This window comes from Pinus tabuliformis, chromosome 2_1 (genome assembly GCF_031772625.1).
Source record: "Pinus tabuliformis cultivar Carrire ecotype Pingquan chromosome 2_1, CPIR1, whole genome shotgun sequence".
Taxonomy (NCBI): Eukaryota; Viridiplantae; Streptophyta; class Pinopsida; order Pinales; family Pinaceae; genus Pinus; species Pinus tabuliformis.
In genome coordinates, this window is record NC_142299.1 from 513,266,445 (window position 1) to 513,281,391 (window position 14,947).

General features: G+C 41.9%; 1 protein-coding gene across 1 annotated transcript in view; it reads right to left on the reverse strand.

The window, feature by feature from the left end:
• Positions 1–14,947, reverse strand: part of LOC149201211 (U1 snRNP-associated protein usp106-like) — a 184,629-nt gene that overhangs the window by 124,273 nt on the left and 45,409 nt on the right. Inside the window, exon 5 of the mRNA XM_089402885.1 lies at positions 11,557–11,636. Coding sequence (XP_089259011.1) covers positions 11,557–11,636 — 80 coding nt within the window. The remainder of the gene's footprint in view (positions 1–11,556; positions 11,637–14,947) is intronic.

The window sequence follows — 14,947 nt, forward strand, 5'->3', positions numbered from 1 at the left end:
TAAACATGGCCATATGAAGCCTCACTAAGCGTTCTTTTCAATTCACTTTTGTCAAAGAGAGCCATTGTCACGAAGTGTTTTCCCGTGACACATGGATACCCTAGCTGCCCTCACTGAATGGGATGAAAAATTCTCAATTGAAGAAGTCTCTTATCTTTGCTTCCCATTGTAGATGGAATTCCTTGGGCTTCCCTCATGATTCTAGGACTCGCTGGAACATATTTTGTACCTATACACAAATTCATGAGTCATGAAGTTGTGCATTCTTTAACTCGTGACCTAAAAAAGGTGCATCTCTGAGTATACAGCCAAGCTCCTCCATGGTTTTAAAAGACTCCAACAACAAGCCAATGCCCAATTCGGCCCCCTAGCCCTTGGCCATCAAACTAAGGAGACCTTTACATCATTGACCCCATAGTCCAATCTCCCTCTTTCACTCACTCTCTTGATAGGTTCTTGTGTTGGGTTGTCCACCTTTCTAGTTTGGACAAACTCACTTAGTCTTTTATATCATCGTACCTCTGTCACAGTAATATACAAATATGCAGGTTTCTCTCTTTGAATTATTTTTGGCAGCCACGTCACCCCCACCTCAGTTGCCAACTAGCCTCCACCTCAGCACCATTGCATCACTCCAATTCCTCATCAGCAACTGCCACATTAGACTGGTCCACATGGTCAAACCCCCGCTTAACTGAATATCTACGATTTTCAGTTTTTTCTAGATTTATTTGGATCCCATACAAAACCCTGATTCCATCACTTGACAGATCCCACTAACATCGTCTACAACTCATAACAGAATTCAGATCTCATTCCTTTCTAATCAAGCTGACAAATCATTGGGCAATCGAGTCAACAGGAAAACAAAGAAAAGTCTCCAATGTCTTGGGGCAGTCCAAATGATGAACCTCCATTGACAGAAACAACAAACTCCATCAACTGACAGACTAATAACCAAGCACCAGGCCCTTAATTTGACCTTAACTTTGCTGCAAATAAAGACAATCTCCAGTCCCCAAACAACAAGCCACAGAGAGAATTAAGGAAGTCTCCAAAGAGACAAAAGTTTAATTTGGCAAACACACGCGCTTAAGCCCCATGTGTGGCCAAGCCCTCAATCATGGCTCTTGTCGAGCCATATGACTACGAGTTAGGGCTAATGACCCCTGATCCCCAAAATTATAAATCAAACCTGAAACCAAGCAGATAATCCCTGAATTTCAAAACTTTCACTGCACTTACAAGCACATTCACAGGACTAATAATGCCCCCTAACAGGGCAAGAACACGTTCCCTCCCAAAAAGTGTTGCAACTAAACTTGTATCCTATCAAGCTCAGTCCCAAGGTGTGCTTGAACACTTGGCCTAGTTCACTCTAGACCACCACAACTAAACTCTGCAAGTGTCCTAAGATACAGTCTCTTAACAACTTAAAAGCAGCGGAATAAAAAACATAGAGATAAAAACACATCACACAAATATTGACACATTTTTCTCAGGAAACCCAACAGGGAAAACTTGCTTGCTTGATGTGGTAATTTATTGATAGTCTTGGAGTAATTGAATCTATTACAAAGCAATCAGTCCCTCTTGAGAAAGCGTTTTGCTTGATACAATTGATCTTGGCCTTCCTTGATCTCGGTTCTTGCACACAATTCTTCCTTTGTTGCCTCCTTGACCTGCTCTACAAACCCTGTTGTCATGCTTCAGTTTTACTCCTTCCTTGCGCACTTGGCCTCCTTATTCCTTGTGCTAATCTCTTATTTCCTAGCACATTCTAGGCCCTATTCTTTAGCACACTTGAGCTCCTATTTTTTAGGACCCCAGCTTCACACGACCTGCGCACAACTAATCCTCCTAAATCCTAGCACACTTGTGCTCCTATTCTTTAGGACAATTCCTGTGATCCACAATCAAGGCTCTCTCACACTTACTCGTGAACTTTGTATTGTCGATTTTCCATGCACAAAACAATTGTGTTTTACTTGTGCCTTCGTCCTCTCATTTATAGGTTTGATACATGCCAAATTAGGCTAGTTCAAATTTAAAACTCGAGTTGTGATAGCAAGTTAACTAAGAGTGTTACACGCTCTCCTTCCAATCAATATTGGAGTTGTTAACTTGTGCTCTCTCCAATCAACATTGGAGATCTAACTCGCTCTTCCTTTAATCAATATTGAAGACTAACTCGCTCTTCCTTTAATCAATACTAAAGACTAACTCGCTCTTCCTTTAATCAATACTGAAGACTAACTCGCTCTAACTGAACTGCTAATTGCCACCTCATTTTGTAGTCAAAGTGATGAAGACTCCACTTAACTGAAGCTCCAACTCTATGCATCCTAACTTGATGATAATTCCAGTAAACTAGAAATAACTCATCCCAACTGAAGTCTAACTCATGAGAACAACTCAAGGTCTTCACTGGTTAAGGCACAAGACAGAAGACCTTGCTCGCTACATTTTCAACACATTGTCTGATGTGCAACTCTGCAACCCAATGAGCATATTATCTCATGAATCTCATCAAACTGCGATCCATATGAAGCTACCTCGTCCATGCAAGAGAGCTCGTTGCCAAGGCACTAAAGCAAAAGGCGGGCCACACGCTCCAAAACTGGCGGAATATCGGAGGCATATTGGGCGGTAAGCAGATTTGGAAGAAAACGAGCGATTCCATACATTGCACGACACGTGTCCAGCGGATGAGAGAGAAAATTGCCTCTCATCGCGGGCTAATGGTCGAGCAAGTCAACCGCGCGATAAGAGCGAACACAGTAGGATCCGAGGGCTCCAGATCTGACGGTGGAGATTGCACCGAATGGGAAACCGGATTTGACGGGGGAATTAAACTGCAGCATATAAAAGTCTGAAGTCCAATTTGACCGCTGAGTTGGCAGATGAATCATTACACAACGCAACCGAAATACCAAACCGTTGAGGAAGAGCTGGCGCAATTCGTGAGAGGACAAGTGGCCATTTCCCTGTGGGACGTTGGTAATGACGCAGAGGCAGGGAACTCCAAACGAACAGCAGCAGGCGATCCGAAGGGGCGGAAGAGGAAGCGAACAATCAAGAACAGATTGGCTTTAAGCCATGAACAGACAAAGATCAGAAAAAAGGAAGAACCAAAGAAGAGAACAGTGAAAAAAGACGAAAGTGACAGAGAAGCAAGAAGCAGAAGATAGAGAGTTGAGCTAACCAGCAGGGTTAAGGCAACACCGAGCAGACAGAACCAGGCTTGAGAGGTTCAAGCAATCCCTGTGAGGATATCTATCGGGAATTGAGCACCACATTGGACTGATCCCATTAGTGGCTTGGGGAATAAAAGAACCACCATACTAAGCATCCTTTGTTTCAAGAGACCAAGTTGAGCTCCTCATTGTAAATCTCTGATTTAAAGACACAATAAAAGAAGGCCACCACTGAGAGCTGGACCGGAGACGTAGCCCTGGAGAATAGGGTGAACTCCTTATGAATGTGTTGTGTTCTTGTATTGCTTACTGTGTTTCTCTTACTGTCTTTCATTTTTCCAATGTCTGTGTATTTTGCAATCTGATCGATCCGTTGCCTAAGATAACATAGACACACATCAGCACATGAGTCTGTAATACCTTCATTCATTAATTAGTTAACTGAGATCACACACGAGTGATTTTCAAATCAAGTGGTATCAGAGCTCAAGGTTGTTAAGGTTAAACAAACTTGTGTTGGATTTAGCTGTTCAATGCTAACTAGATCAAAGCTCAAATTAGGAGAAGGAGAGTTGGTCAAAACTAACCCTGAAATTGGGAGAGTCTATCCTCAGATGACAATGTCAGAGGAAGGTTCTATGGGGCCAGACTCTCAATTCATAGCTAGTTTCCTAGCCATAAAGTCCATGGTAGAGGAAATGTATAGGGACTTTAGAAAGCACAAAGATGAAGATTCATCGGGCTCCAAACAAGACAAAGGAGAAGATGAGTCTCAATTCCATGACCACTCAAAAGGCAAAGGGAAAGAAGAAAGCTTTCTCACACCTCCTAATAGCCCTGAACACAAAAAGAATGCATCTTTGATTAAACTAGATGTTAAATTTGATTTACCTATATATGATTGAGAGTTGAATGCAAAAAAGCTAGACAATTGGATTAGACAAATTGATATTTATTACAGAGTACAGAATATCGATTCGGACAAGACCAAGATTCAGTTGGCAAGCCTACGCCTTGGAGGCACTACCTTGGTTTGGTAGGAAGGCAAGACCCAAGCTGACATGAAAAGACATGGTAAGAGTATCTCTGTCTGGAGTGAATTTGTTTCTGCAATCAAAAAGCAGTTCTATCCATTGGCCTACATGCAGCAAGCCATGATGAGCTGGCAAACTCTTCGACAGTTGAAAGGGCAAAGTGTACAGGGATACACTCAAGAATTTAGAAAGAGAGCATTGATTCTAGGAATCTCATTAGACTCACCTGAGACTCTGTTGAAGTACATTGGTGGTCTACACAGCTACATGAGGCACACCATCCTCATGTTTAATCCCACTAGTATAGATGAGGTATCTGTACAAGCTACTCATCACTGCAAGCAAGAATAAGGAGAAAAGAAAGCAGAAATGGAAAGCAAGGAAAGCTAACACTGCACAGAAAAGCAAGGCTTCATGCACTCACTCTAAAAAGGATGGGCATGATGATGAGCACTACTGGATTCTGCATCCAGAGCTGAGACCTAAGAAATTCGAGGGCAAGAAGAAGAAGATTGTTGCAGCTATTCAGAAAGAATTGGGGTCAGACTCGGGAGATGAAACAACTATTGCAGCCACAAGCATAAGAGGTTGTTCGCTTTAGAGGACGCAGAAATCAAGAAGCAGGTGCAGGAGTTGCTCGAGAAAGGGTTCATCAGACCTATCACATCACCATGTGGGTCACCAATCGTTTTGGTGAGAAAGAAAGATTGCTCGTGGAGAATGTACATTGATTACCAAGCACTGAATAAGATAACAATCAAAAATCGTAATCCCCTTCCTCGCATAGATTATCTTTTAGATCAATTGAAAGAAGTTGTTTATTTCTCCAAGCTAGACTTGCATAGTGGATACCTTCAAGTCAGAGTTGCAGAACAAGATGCATGGAAGACTGCTTTCAAAACAAAGCAGGGATTGTATGAGTGGCTGGTTATGCCTTTCGGCTTAACTAATGCTCCTGCTACTTTCATGAGATTAATGAATGATGTACTCAGACCTTTTCTTCATGATTTTGTTATTGTGTATCTGGATGATATTCTGATATTTAGCAAAAAGTGGGAAGAACACTTAAAGCATGTTAAGCAAACACTAGATGTTTTGAAAAGAGAAAAACTTTATGTTAAACTCTCAAAACGTGAATTTGGCAAAACATCTCTGAATTATTTAGGTCATATAGTAGGGGGTGGTGAATTGAAGATAGATCCCTCTAAGGTGGCAGTCATTGTAAACTGACCTAAACCCAAATCTGCTACAGAAGTTAGAAGCTTCTTAAGAGCAGCAAATATTGGAGAAAGTTCATTTCTAACTTTTCCTTAATTGCAGCTCCCTTACATGCTTTAACAGGATTGAACAAAGTGGGGAGGCAAACAGCAGAAAGCCTTCGACACCTTGAAAGAAAAAATTAGTACAACACCTGTACTAGCACTGCCTGATCTTCAGAGACCATTTGAGATCCAAATGGATGCCAGTGACTATGCCATGGGAGCAGTGTTGACACAACACGGCAAACCCATATGTTATCATTCTGAGACATTTAATTCTGCAGTAGTTAACTATCCTACATATGATAAAGAATTGTATGCATTAGTACAGAGTGTGAAAAAGTGGAAACATTACTTAATGGGTAAAAAGACAGTAATACATATTGATCATCAACCACTTCAATATCTACACTCCCAAACTAACTTGCAGCAATCAAGACACTATAGATGGATGGGTTTTCTACAACAATTTCACTTAGTCATCAGATATAAAAAGGGCATACATAATAAAGTCGCAGATATGTTATCTAGACCCATTATAAATGCATCTACTATACTTAACCATAATTCTGTGTTACATTGAACAGTATGCTCAAGATATAGACTTCAAGGATGTATATGCAACTTTAAGTCAAGGCAAACGAGTAGAAGAATTGGATTATCATGTAAAGGACCGACTCTTGTATCATTGTGGGAAGTTATGCATTCCACAAATTGAAAGAGTAAAGATAATTTGAGAAGCACACACTTCTCTAATATCAGGTCACTTTGGGGTAAGTAAAACAATTGCACAGCTGCAAAGATTTTGTTATTGGCCAAAAATGAACGAGACAGTTTCTAGATATGTAAGAGGGTGTACTATGTGTGCTAAAAGCAAGCCCAGCAATAGATCTCCTTTTGAGACCTGCTTTGGTTTCACCCCAAGGTCTCCTTTGGATTTTGTCTTTGGCAAAGACACCACAGTTGAGGGGCACGGTGATGTGGACAGAGCAACTAGGTTCATTGAACAAATCCAAGAGATCCACCAGGCAGTACAGAAACAGCTGGAAAGGAGCCAAGTCAAATACAAAGCAAGGCATGACAAGCATCGGATGGAGCATAGTTTCCAAGTTGGTGACCAAGTCTGGCTGTATATCAGCAAGGACAGGATGCAAGGTGAAGATAAAAAGCTAAAGCCTATCAGGTATGGACCCTTCAAGATACTTGAGAAGATTGGTGAAAATGCTTTTCGCCTTGATCTACCAGCTTACATACACATCTACTCAGTCGTAAATGCAAATTGCTTGAGATTGTTTGAACCTTCACTAATTGAAGATCCCAAAGAGCAAAGTCAATTGCCTTCTATTGATGACCTGCTACCTGAATATCTTAATGAATTGCAAGAAGGCACAGTTCTAGACAGGAAGGTGAGGATGACGCGCAGGGGAGATGTTGAGTACCTCACAGTTGGGCTCAAGGGTTCAAAGCCGAGCATTGAAAAGTGGATAGAGATTGGACAAGTGAGACAATTGTACCGTCACTTAGTGGATGCTTGAAAACCAACTTTTGGTGGTCCAAAAGATTTTTCAGTGGGAAGGCCGTGATCCAAATTGGATCCATGAAAACTAGCAAAGTGCTATGACTGTATCGAATCAGGATAGACTTCAAAAATTTATGAACAAAGAGCTATCAGGAAGACCTCTCGACAGTGGCAGTTTGTAGCCAGCAAGAAACGACAAGGACCTCGGCCAAAGCGCGCTGATCGAGGCCCATAGAGACCGCGCAGGATGCAAACTGGCAATTAGGAAGTCTGGATCAGAAAACAAAGGTTGTTTCTGATGTGCGCACTAATCACGCATCGCTGGGCAAAACCCCTCGAGAAGGAAAAGCCCCAAAACGCTCGGTCGCAAGGGAAGCCGGGAAACCGTAGGGAAAGCGCTAAAGCAAAAGGCAAGCCCCGCACTCCAAAACCAGCGGAATATCAGAGGCGTATTGGGCGGTATGCGGATTTGTCAAAAAATGAGTGATTCCATACATTGCACGACGCGTGTCTAGCGGATGAGAGAAAAAATCGCCTCTCATCGTGGGCTAACGGTCAAGCAAGTCAACCGCGCAATAAAAGCGAACACCGTAGGGTCTGGGGGCTCCAGATCTGACGGCAGAGATTGCGCCCGATGGGAAACCAGATTTGACAGAGGAATTAAGTCGCGGCATATAAAAGTCTAAAGTCTGATTTGATCGCTAATTTAGCGGATGAATGATTACACAACGTAACCAAAATACCGAACCGTTGAGGAAGAGTTGGCACAGTTCGTGAGAGGACAAGTGGCCACTTACCTATGGGACGTTGGTGATGACGCAGAGGCAGGGAACTCCAAACGAACAGCAGCAGGCGATCCGAAGGGGCGGAAGAGGAAGCGAACAATCAAGAACAGATTGGCTTTAAGCCATGAAGAGACAAAGAACAGAAAAAAGGAAGAACCAAAGAAGAGAACAGTGGAAAAAGACGAAAGAGACAAAGAAGCAAGAAGCAAAAGGCAGAGAGTCGAGCTGACCAGCAAGGTTAAGGAAGCATCGAGCAGACAAAACCAGGCTTGAGAGGTTCAAGCAATCCTTGTAAGGATATCTATCGGGAATTGAGCACCACATTGGACTCATCCCATTAAAGACCAAAGAGGTCGAGACTTGGAAGGGAAAGACTCTGTGCACTCTAGTGGCTTGGGGAATAAAAGAACCACCCTACTAAGCATCCTTTGTTTTAGAAGACTCAAGTTGAGCTCCTCATTGTAAATCTTTGCTTTAAAGACACAATAAAAGAAGGCCACCACTGAGAGCTGGATCGGAGACGTAGCCCTGGAGAATAGGGTAACTCCTTATTAATGTGTTTTGTTCTTGTATTGCTTACTGTGTTTCTCTTACTGTCTTCCATTTTTCCAGTGTCTGTATATTTTGTAATCTGATCGATCCGTTGCCCAAGATAACATAGACACACACCAGCACGAGTCTGTAATACCTTCATTCATTAATTAGTTAACTGAGATCACTCACGAGTAATTTTCAGATCATCCTTACACGTACCTTGCCATCGATGAAGGCCACCTTGTAGCATTTGTCTTCCATTGCTGAAATGGACACCAAGTTCATTTTGAGATCAGGTACATATAATACTTCTTGTAAATGAATTGTATTTCCCTTATTCAATTGAAGAGTGGCATTCCCTACACCTTTCACGAGATATTTTGAGTTGTCCCCAAGAACAATTTCCAAGTTGGTCTCCTTCTCTATCAGATTAGAGAGAGCTTCTTTGTAACCAGTGAAGTGCCTTGAGGCACCACTATCAATAAGCCAATTTCCCAACGAGTCCGAGGGAGCAGTGGTAGAGAGGGCTACTCGTAAATAATATTCATCTTGCTTATTGTTAACAACGTTAGATTCATACCTGGAGTTTCTTGCCTTCTTGATGGGTTGTCCTCTTGATTTATGGCATTTCTTTTACCTCTGCCATTGGACCTACCATTCCTTTGATTGCCTTGAGAGTGATTTTGATCATCGTCATGGTGTGAGTCCCTTTTATCAGGGCATTACCTCGCATAGTGGCCCATTTTGTTGCAATTGTAACATCGACCTTTGCTTCCATCTTTTTGTCCAGCCTTTCCTTTGGATTTAGCCCCATAATTGTTTCTTCTTTTAGCATGAGAAGAAAAGGCAGAGGGATGGCCTTTAAGTGCGGGCATTTCTTGCTCTTCCATCCTTGTTTCTTCTTGAATGCATCTTTCCATCAATTCCTCAAATCCAGGAATTACATTATTGTTGAGAAGAGTAGTCTTGAATATATACCATTCAGGTGGCAATCCTCCAAGAGTTGTGTCATTTCCCTGTCAGGAACTACTTCCCCAATAGATAGGAAATCATTCTTGATCTCGATGATCCTTAAGAAATATGCTCGCATACTCTCATCTTTGCCTTTCTTAATTTCCTTCAACTTATTTCTAAGGAACAAAACTTGATTTGCATCATTAACTTTAAATAAACTCACCAGTCTATCGTAGATTTCCTTGGAGGTGGTCAGCTTGGAAACATAGGCCACCAGGTGCTTGTCGATAGAGTCCTGAATGATCTTCCTTGCTTTGACTTCTCCCTTGGTCCACTTGCTTCTAGCAGCAGCGGATGCATTTGATGGAGGCGCAACAATATTGCCTCTCACATGGTCCAACACTTCCTGCTCTTCCAATGTTAGATCGAGAGACATCTTCCATTCGTGATAGTCAGACTTCTCACTTAGTTTGTCTTCTACGGGGAAGTGTGTTGAGGACCCCATGACTTCTTTAAGATTGCTTCAAGGTAGTTTCTATGCTTAGAGCAATTTACTTCTTTTCTTCTTATTAGCCACAGATAAGCAATCATATATACATTAAGTAAAATGCAGATAGAACATTAAACAATCGACAGAAAACAAGCCAAGACAAGAGACACAAAATGTGGAGGCTAGCCAGGGACAAATCCCAATGCAAGGAAACCCTTTGATCAAATCTTCTTTTATTTTCAATAGTTCAGTAGAAAGATATAGTACTAAATCAAAATTCTGTAATTTTATATCAGCAACAGCAAAGTCTAGATCAGCAAAGTCAAACTTGGTCAAACAGCCCCAGATTGACTTCTAGTCAAATTGAAGAACTCGGTCTTCAACAGCAATAAGTAGCAGCCCAAAACAGTCCTCAAAACATGGTCAAAACAGCAGTCAATATATCAGCTCCTGCAGTCAGCCCTAACCAGTCAACGCTGCCCCAAAACAGTGGTCAAACAGAGGTCAACAAGGCTGATCTGAATTGCGGCTAGCAAGAGAGAGACTCCCCACACAAATCTGCAGTCAAGGGAGCCTATACGCTGGTCAACGCAGTCCTCTAGCACCCAAAACATGTTGCTGTACCTTCCTGCATCCTCCTTCTTCCACGTCACAGCTTGCTGCCCTAACTGTGTCCTCTATCTTCTTCCCACGTGAGAGAGTCTTCTTCCTCCTATGCATACCCAAGAGACTAGGAGAGAGAAGAGATGTGGAGATCAGATGATGAGAAAATGAATCAACCTCTCTTGTATTTATATGATTCACTGGGCATGTGTGCCACACATTTAACTGCTTGCCGACCTTGACAATTTGTCAAGTAAATACAAATAAATTCATATCTCCATAAATACTTGTCGGAATCGGATGATCTTTAGATCAATCTTACACCTCTCGACAAGAGGAATCTAGGAAAAATATCAGCTGCCATAAATGAGGTGACCCACATGGAGTTTGGCCTTAGTTGGAATCTCGAACAATAATGCTATTGCGATCTCTAGGAAGAAGATATGGACCCTTGAGCCATCATTGATCTGTAATCGGAACCAAGGCTGCTATTGCTCTGTCTCTCGGTACACCTGGCAGATGGAAGCACCAAAAAATGGACGTAATCATCCTAGTGGAAACTAGTCTAAGATGTGGCTAGAGAGTCTACGAACAGAATCTAAGGGTCTCATTGTATAAACTCAAGCACCTCTGGTCAGAGTACCTAAAGCACTAGATTTGGCCACAACCTCAGGCTCTAAAGGTCTCCTGATTTGACAAACTTCTGATCATTCCTCTAGCAATCTCTGTACCAAAGCACCCTGATTGACCCATGCTCGGCAAGCAATGTGAGGAGGCCCCATGTGATCAATCCTAACTCCACAATGGATGGATGGGGGCTGCCCCACAGGAACAAGTACCTCATGCTAGCCAGTGAGCCACAAGTATGATTGCAGCAGCTACTTGACATCTTACTCTGATCAGCTGGCCAATTTATTATGTCATTTAATGCTTATTGCCTCAGGTGTCACTTTTAATATGCCTCATTTTTTTTGTTTCCCTACAAGACAAAGTTAGTTTGGCCAGAATATCTTGCCCTTTTGGCCAGAATATCTTGCCCTTTTGGCCCTAGCATATAGCAGTTGTCTCCATCGCCTGTCCTTTTGTATGAAATGCATGTCATATTTTGCAATTAATAAACCAGAAGCATTTTAACAAAATGAAATAAATAAATAAAGGTCTACAATAGAGTCACAACTTACTTGTTTATCTGCTCGTTTTCCTCTCAATTCCTCAACCAGCTCCATAATTCTTATCTTATCATCACTTCTCCCTTCCAAGTCTGCTTGGCACAGAGTAATATTATGTAATGAAAGAATGCATAGCAGAACATTAGCATGTTATACAGATACCATGCATTCAGTTGGGATTCTATTCACAAGAAGTAAATCTATCTAAAAAATAGTTAGTATAACTAAAATCATGGTTATTTTACTGCCAAAAAAAATATCAGACTATAAATTCCATCAAAACATATAATTGAGACTATTAATTGCTTAGGTGATAAAAATCAATTATAATTATTCTAAATCCAAGTTAAAATAGGATATAATAGCAAAAGACAGGGCCCGAAAACAAAGTACATTAAACACTCTGAACATTTTGGGTTTCCTGCTAACAAAGCTGAAATTAGAATAAGCACTCTATCCAACAGGGCTTAGCTCAATATTGAGGTTGATGTAGTGTTGAGCAATCCATAAGAGCTCCATTCTCACCATTGTCTGCCCCTCCCAGATTACATGTTAAAAACTGAGCTTCCCAACACATTTACTAAATATGCTGAGTATTCTAACAGAACAATAGCAGTGGAAATAAATTCTTGAAGACACAAGCACACAATAATAGTACACCAGAAATTTACCGAAGAAACCCCAACTGCGGAAAACCTGCAACCTGTGTGCTCTCTTTATTTTTTTGAAGCCATAGCAAATTCAGAAAATTAAATAGACGAGGGTAAATCCTTCCCTTCATTCTGAAATCGATCCAGCGCCCTTCTGCGGCCAGCTGGACTTAATCTAGCTCACCTGGTCTTCCTCTGCTGCGCAGTACGAATTCCGTACAGTCTCATATGGCCTTTTGCACAGCTGCTTTGCGCAAGCACTCACGCACTGCAGCTGGAAGCACGAATCTGAAGATTGTGACACCTATGTGGCCACTTTTCTCATGGTGATCTGCATTGTAGATGAAGCCCTAGTGCTGGAATTCACTATAGTCTATTGTTGAAGAGGGAACGCACAATTTTGATGCATAATGAGCCAAGTTTGTGCCCTTTCCCCCTTGTTTTAAAGTCAACCTGGCGCACCATCTCCACAAATGGCTGAGATTAAATCTCATGGATGGCTAAGATCATTTTGCTTTTTGACTATAGGAAAATTAAAATTTTCCCAAGTCAAAATAAAGAGACAGTGTAAACTGCGCCTTAGGCCCACCTGTGAGTCCCTCTGCCAAATTTAGTGCACCTCTAAATTTAGCTGAACCTTTCCTCCTCTAACTCCATTTAACACTCCCTCTTACAGAAGAAGGTGTTTTGTACTACACCCAATTAATCTCTGAAGTAAACAAATATGCCCCTTGCCAATGCCTTGGTCAGAATATCAGCACTCTGACCCTCTATGGGCACATACTGGAGTCTGACTTTACCCCTCCGAACACAATCTCTGATATGGTGGTACCAGATCTTGATGTGCTTGGAGCAGTCATGAAACACTAGATTTTCAGAGAGCTTGATGCAGCTCTGATTATCATAGTGTATGATTGCGGGCTCCAACTTTGACTTAGCAACCCAACAAGTAGATTCCTCAACCATATGGCCTTGCAAGCTGCCAGGCTGGCAGCCATGTACTCAGCCTCAGCTGAGCTCAGTGCCACTGATCCTTGCTTCCTGTTGAACCAGGAAACAGCTACTGACCCAACACCAAAAGTCCAACCTGAAGAGCTCTTTCTATCTGTTGAACCCCTTGCCCAATCTGCATCTGTGAAACCCTGAAACCCCACACCATCGACCTGCCTATACAGCAATCCATAATTGGTTGTGCCCCTGAGATACCTCAACACAGTGCACTCTCGTCAACTCAACCATGAACAAGCTCAACTGGTTAGCTACAAAGCCAATGTTTGATCGTGTGCTTACCAAATATATCAATGACACTATGAGTTGTCTATAGAGAATAGCATCTACTCGCTCCGCTCTGGTAGCGTCCACCTTCCTCCAGTTTGTGACTAGACGCGTGGACACCAATCCTCTAAAGCAAATCTAGGCACCAACCTGGTCAATATGAGGACACCAATCCTCTTAGGCTCCAACCTGGTCAATATGAGGACACCAATCCTCTTAGGCTCCAACCTTTACAGCTACTTCAAATATACTTCAAAGTGTTGATTGAAACTCTACCAAGATAGTTCCAAGGTACTGCTTCAAGGTGTCTCAAAGAACTGCTCCAAAGTGGCTTGAAAGGCTGCTCCAATATATCTTCAAGAGGCTATTTCAAAATCTCTTCAAGAGGCTACTTCAAAATATCTCCAAGCTCTCAAAATCAGCTCCAAGGATGATCTCAATATCAGCTCCAAAATGGTCTTCAAGATTCTTCAAAAAACGATTAGAAACAACTCCAAGATAGCCCCTAACAAGCTCAAATCTGAACTGAGGTAATATAGCCCAAATACGAAGGTCCAAACTGAGGTAGATATAGCCCAAATCCTGAGGTCCGAACTGAGGCTACAGGTCGAGTTTCAGAGGCAAATAGACAGGTCCGAACAGAGGCTACAGGCCGAGTTTCAAAGGCAAATAGACAGGTCCAGACTCCAAGCTAAGGCTACAGGCCGAGTTTCAGAGGCAAACAAGATAGTTGCAGGGGCCGAGGTCTGCTTCACAAAAGCCCGAGTTTTTTTCACATGCATAGGGAAAAATATGTGATACAAAGAGGTTGAATTCTGCTCTTCAAGAGGTGACAAAAATGGCTCCAAGAATGGTTTCAAATTCTAATCAAAATACCCTCCAAGAAACCTTGGTCAAGAACAGAAATAGAAACCAAAAAATCCCTCCTTTAATCTACTTCTAGGTTCATGAGATATGAACCACTTCTTCTTCATCAAGTTGTTGGTCGAATGAGTGAGAGAGCTCACATATTTATATTGTTTGTCACACAAACTAGGCTGACTTGTCCACAGGGGGGTCGACTTGTCCTCAAGAGAGGTTGACTTGACTGGGGGCAAGATGTCTAGAATTTTGTCTTAGAAAATTCGTTTTTCCTCAATGGAGAGGAATTAAGGGCATGTTATACCTTGTTGGAAAGGGTTTAAAGCATTCTTTAAGGCTATGTAATTCTTCCCTTATGATGGCAACCTTTTGATAATTTCATGTTGACCCCCTTGACCTCTTGTTGCTTCCCCTTTGACATCAATAGCAAAGGGATGCTCTACTGGGATGGAAGAGAGATGACACCCGACTTTTGATGAAGATATTCAAATGCTTCTCGAGGCAAAGGTTTAGTAAAGATGTCCGCAATCTATTCTTTAGTGATGACATATTCCATTTTGATGTTCTGATCACTGACCTGTTCTCAAAGAAAGTGGTAATTGATTGGACTATGTTTT